The following is a 6,236-nucleotide window of genomic DNA, read 5'->3' as shown; positions in this document are numbered from 1 at the left end:
CTTTTCTTTTTTTTTTTTTTTTTTTTATTACCTAGAGTTTAAACTGAATGAATCTTCCAGACTAAGAATCAGCCTCTCATTGGCACAAACTCCACAGAAGGGCTAGGGCAGCACGGGCTAGGAATGTATCCTGGGGGGTATCTAAGCCTGAGGTAAACATGAAACAGGATTTTACAGAGAAGCTGTCATAGGGGCATCATGAAGTTGGAAAATGCAACTTTGGATGCAACTCCTTCATAAAAACAGCTCTTGTAAGACAGAAAGGAAATCCTAACTCTAGGCAGTAACATGACTGTTCCACTGAAAAAAGCTCCCACAAGTCAGACAGCTGATAAGCTGTTTATAAACTGACATTAGCCAGAGGTTCAGGGTGTAATGCTTCCTGAAGCTAAAAGATGCTGGGTAGTTTAATAGTAAAGCCAAGATGATGTGGGCAGGCTGGGTGGGAGTGCTTGGTATGAGGTGGAGCAGAATATAGGCAGATCCAGGTGACAGACCTCAGCCTTGGGTGCCAGGGCAAGAAGCAACAGGCTCTACAGGCTTTCTTACCTGCAGCTCTGAGTGGTCCACCTGGGAAGCTTTTTAAAAGTCTCTCAGTTAAGTGGGCATGCTGTTGCACACCAATGATCCCAGCTATGTTGGAGGCTGAGGCAATAGGATCACAAGTTTGAGGCCAGCCGGTGCAACTTATGAGACATAAGTCTCATAATAAAATAAGAAGGGTTGGGGAATGTAGCTCAGTGGTAAAGCATTTGCCTAGCATATGTGAGGCCCAGGTTTCAATCCCCAGCACCATAAAAACACAAACAACAAAAAATCCCAAACTTCTTAGTTGTAGGGAGGGCCTCATTTCAAACTTGCACAAACAACAATTTACAGGAGAGGGGAGATGTCATAGCTCATATTTTACAAAATGTATTCATATTAAGAGACTTTTATAACTTATATTAAGGGGCTTGTTCTTTGAGGTTTGAGGTTAGGTGACTTGACCAAGTCAGAGATATGAAGGAGGAGAATTTGACCATCTGAGGAGGAGGATTTAAAACAGAGAAGGTGTTCTGGGTCAGCCATTTGCATTATTCTCCTAATAAAAGAGAAACCCAAATCTGAGTAAGCTCCAAGACAGGAGAGATTGTGTGATGTCATGTGGATGCACTGGTGAGAGGACAGCGTTAAGCCTGAGCATTCATCCATCCATGGCTCTTTCTTGGGCTGCTGGCGCCAAAGGGTGGGCAATATTTTGAGCACGAGTAGGGGAGGAGCCACACGAACAAGGGGCATCTCCAACCTTAAAGGATACAATCCATCCACGAGAAATCTCTCCATAAGCCTGTAGGGGGAATATGCAAGGTCAGGTGGTATCCCTATCTCTTCTTTACCCCTACAGCAACAGACCCTGGCTGACAATATGGAAGCCACCAACTAATTTCCAACCAGTTTCTAGATCAAGTCCCTAACTTGGAAATCACCATGAACCAGCCTCATAGCAAAACCATTCATGTCACTATGAGTATACAGACTAGCCCGTGTTAGGATTTCAGATCTATTATTTCTACCACAGCACATGGAATTACTTTTGTTTTACACGTGGGTAACCTTGGTCCAGGAAGGCTGCACCCTCCATGTAAAAGCTGTTCTGTAGGTCCTCCAGGCTTTGCTCAAAGTGTCACCTAATCAGTGATAACGCTATAACAGGGAAGTAGTTCTATCACCTATCACACGCTCCTTCATTTCTCTCTGACCTGAGCAACTGAAATATTGAGTATTTTACTTTACTTTCTTGGCCACAATAGAATGTGAACCAGAGCAGTTGTCAGAGGAGTTTATTGCTGGAACCCCACAGCGTAGGGCAGTGCAAAGATGTATTACAATGCTCAGTCAGTAATAAACACTGGAAAATGAGCCAAGTTAACAAGCTTAATTTAGCAGATATCCCCGAACCCAAAGTCATCTCTGAAGCCTTTTTTTTTGGCTTTCACAACTACTGACCACCAATTATGCTATAAAATATATCTAAAAACCCCAAACTCCAAAACAGTGGTCCTCAAAAAGCTCATCAGGAGTTACAAATAAAAGATCCAAACCAAAGTCAAACATACAACACCGCTTATAAGTAACTCACATGTTAGAAAAGAATCCCTGAACTTTAGAACAAAAGAAATTTTCCCAATATAGAATATAGAATAGATTAACTGAGGTTATTAGGATCCTGAACAGGACATATCTTTATTCTATGTATTTCCCCCTCCCCTCCTCCTCACCCTCATGCTTGTTTCCTTGTACCACTTCCCTATTGCAAGAGATCTAGCTCCTTGTCCCCTTCTATCCATTTTTCATTATTCTCTTTGTACTTTGCCTCATTCAAATGAGAGCTACCATATGGTATTGAAGCTTGTGTGTCTGGTTTATTTCACTCAACATATTTTCCAGAGTTAAGATCAATATTAACAAAAGGAAAAATGGGATAGGGGAATGGGGGGGTGGCTGAGGGAAGAGGATTAAAAAAAAACAAACAAGGTGTGGTATGTACCCATTTCTCAAGATGACTGTAGACTATATGAATTACAAACATGTACTAAAAAAATAGTATAGAGTTGAAAAAAATGAAAGAGACCCAGGTACCTGTGGGTCTATAAAATGACATTCTTCTCAGTGAAATCCCAGGAGGAGAAGACATAGGATCAGGAGGAAAAAGTGAAGAAACCTATGCCTAAAACCTCCCCAAATTTTGCAGAGTAAAGAAGCTGAGCCTAAGTCAAACAAGAAAAACCCAAAGAAATTCATATACAAATACAGCATGGTTACTTCCTAAACACTAAAGACAAAGATCACTTTGATTCCCAAACCAGGGAAAGACGCAACTAAAAAAGAGAACTACAGGCCAATCTCCTTAATGAATATAGATGCAAAAATCCTTAATAAGATACTAGCAAACAGAATACAGAGGATTATCAAGAAGATCATACATCCTGACCAAGTCGGATTTATTCCAGGGATGCAAGGGTGATTCAACATATGTAAGTCAATAAATGTAATACATTATATTAACAAAGTCAAGGACAAAAACCATATGATCCTCTCAATAGATGCAGAAAAAGCATTTGACAAAATTCAACACCCATTCATGATAAAAACCCTGCAAAAAATTGGAATAGATGGTCTATATATCAACTTAATAAAGGCTATCTATGAAAAACCAACAGCCAACATCATATTAAATGGCCCAAAACTGAAAACTTTCATGTTAAAATCAGGACCAAGACAAGGATGCCCACTATCACCACTCCTCTTCGATATAGTTCTGGAAACATTAGCCACAGCAATTAGACAAGAGAAAGAAATTAAAGCAATAAAGATAGGAAAGGAAGAAGTTAAACTGTCATTATTTGCTGATGATCTGATACTCTACAATGAAGACCCAAAAACTCCACCAAAAGACTTCTAGACTTAATTGACAGATTCAGTAGAGTAGCTGGATACAAGGTGAACACCCAAAAATCAATAGCCTTCTTATAGGCAAATAACAGACTCACTGAGAGAAAAATAAGGGAAAAAATTCCTTTTACAATAGCATCCATCCATAAAATGAAGTATCTAGGAATCAATCTAACAAAAGAAGCAAAAGATCTCTACACTGAAAACTATAGCACTCTGAAAAAAGAAATTGAAGAAAAAAGAAATCCCCTGCTCCTGGGTAGGAAGAATCAACATAGTGAAAATGGTCATACTACCAAAACTGCTATACAGATTCAATGCAATGCCAATTGAAATTCCAATACTGTATTTCACAGAACTAGAAAAAAGAATCCAAAAATTCATTTGGAACCATAAGAGACCTAGAATAGCAAAAGCCATCCTAGGCAACAGATACATGGCAGCGGGTATAACAATTCCCAACTTGAAACTATACTACAAAGCCACTGTGATAAAAACAGCATGGTACTGGCAAAGAAACAGGCCTGAGGATCAATGGAACAGACTGGAAGACACAAAAACAAATCCACATGTACTCAGCTACCTCATCTTTGACAAAGGAGCTGACCACCCTCAGTGGAGGAAAGATAGCCTCTTTAATAAATGGTGTTGGAAAAACTGGATGTCAACCTGCCACAGATTAAAACTGGACCCTTATCTTTCACCATGCACTAAATTATAATCCAAGTGGATTAAAGATATAAATATTAAAACAGAAACAGTAAACTTGCTGGAAAGTAAGTTAGGCAGAACTCTGGAAGACATTGGCATAGGAAAAGACTTTATGAACAAATTCTCAGTAGCACAGGAACTAGCAGAAAGAATCAACAACTGCGATCTCATCTTATTAAAAAGCTTCTGTACTGCAAAAGAAACCATCAGCAGAACTAAGAGACAACTACAATGTGGGAAAAATTTTTACCAGCTGCTCTTCAGACAAAGGACTATTATCTAGAATATATAAAGAACTCAAAAAAATCAGCACCCCCAAATATAAAGACCAGATTCAAAATGGGCATCCAAAATGAAGAGACACTGCTCAGTAAAAGCAGCAAGTAAATATATGAAAAAATGTTCCACATCACTGATCATTCGCGAGATGAAGATGAAAACAATAGTGAGATTCCACCTCATCCCACAAAGAATGGCTGCTATCAAGAAATCATACAATAACAAATTCCATTGTTGGTGGGAGTGTAGACTGGTGCAACCACTATGGAAATCAATATGGAGATACCTCAAAGAGCTTGGACTGGAGGTTCCATTTGACCCAGCCATCCCTCTGCTGGGTATCTTTCCAAAAGAACTAAAAGAATCATATCACAGTGATGTATGCACACCCATGTTTATAGTGGCACAGTTTGTAATAGCTAAAACTTGGAAATAGCCCATTTGCCCATCAGTTGGAAACTGGATAAAGAAGATGTGGTTTTTCTATAAAATGGAATATTACTCAGCCATAAAGAATGAGAAAATAGATTCATTCATAGGAAAATGGATACATATTGAAGATATACTCCTAAGTGAAATAAATAAGTCACACATGTGTAAATACCAAATAGTTTCTCTGGTGTGAATAAACTGCAATAATACATAAGATCCTAATGAGATTGCTGACATTGTGAAATGGGAAGAAAGGGGCTAAAGGTGTAGGGAAGGTGGGATGGGTAGGGGAAGAGTAATAAGGGAAAAGAAAAAAATGTGAGATAATGAAAAGATGGAAATAAAGTGTTTGTAGATGGGGAGGGGAGGAGGGGGTGAAGGGAGGGAAGGGACAAGGGGAAAAAATGAGAACCAAGACCTGTCATGCAGAGGTACAAGGCCCAACAATGAATGTAGCTGTACTGTATCCCGAAAATGTACCAATAAACTCAATTAAAGCTGAAAAAAAAAAAAAAAGACAAAGAAAAACCTTTGAAGGCATCCAGAGAGAAGCAAAATTATACCAATAGGGGAAAAACCATTTGAATGACAGAGACCATAAGTACTTCTCAAGTAATGAAAGAGAGGAACTGCCAACCCAGCACCCTAAATCCAGTGAAATTCTAGAGAATGAAGGAGAATTAGAGGGTTTTGGTTCTTTTTTTCACATGAAGGAAAAAAGAAGACAATTTGCTTCCAGTAGGCTACCCTAAAAGAATAGCTAAAGGAAATTTTGGAAACAGGAAGGAAATGAGAAAAGAAGGTATCTTGGACTATCAGGAAAGAAAAAAGAACAGGGTAAGAAAAAAAAACCCTCAGAAAATAAATTTTTTCTGCCCTTTATAAATTTTAAATTATTTTTGATGGTTAAAGCAAGAAATGTAACATTATCTGGTAGCATTTTCAATTATGTAGAGGAAATATTTAAGACAATTAAATAGGAGAAGGTAAAGTTACATAAAATGAGGTAAGGGGCATACACTTTACTCCATCTAGTGTCATCAACAGCAGATTGAAAAGTTACATATGTATAATGTAATACTTAGAACAACCACTATAAGAGTTATACAAAAAGAAATGTTCAATGATACTTTAGATAAATTAAAACTGAGTTTAACAACTGTTTAACCCACAGAGAAACGGGAAAAATCCAAAATGAAAAACAAACAAAACATGAAATGGTAGTTTTTAGCACCAGCAAATCCATAACCACAGTTGTTATTATTCCTGGTAGTTATAATAATTTTGCAAATATTGTATTCAAAAACTGAGCTGCTGCTCTTGGCAGAAATACAGATTTAGGTTCTCTGAGCCTGCTCACATTTGTATCAACTCATTGG

At 38.2% G+C, this 6,236-nt stretch overlaps 1 protein-coding gene across 4 annotated transcripts in view; it reads right to left on the bottom strand.

Moving 5' to 3' along the window:
* Rabl2b (RAB, member of RAS oncogene family like 2B) overlaps window positions 1-6,236 on the bottom strand; it is a 16,640-nt gene that overhangs the window by 5,466 nt on the left and 4,938 nt on the right. For all 4 annotated transcript variants that reach the window (XM_010634220.3, XM_010634222.3, XM_010634224.3 and 1 more), the window contains one exon: window positions 1,301-1,330. In XM_010634220.3, coding sequence (XP_010632522.1) covers window positions 1,301-1,330 — 30 coding nt within the window. The remainder of the gene's footprint in view (window positions 1-1,300; window positions 1,331-6,236) is intronic.

This window comes from Fukomys damarensis, unplaced genomic scaffold, assembly GCF_012274545.1.
Source record: "Fukomys damarensis isolate Sample0158 unplaced genomic scaffold, DMR_v1.0_HiC HiC_scaffold_19, whole genome shotgun sequence".
NCBI classification, from domain to species: domain Eukaryota; kingdom Metazoa; phylum Chordata; class Mammalia; order Rodentia; family Bathyergidae; genus Fukomys; species Fukomys damarensis.
Note: the sequence above shows the minus strand (reverse complement) of the source record. Positions and strands in the feature narration are given on the sequence as shown.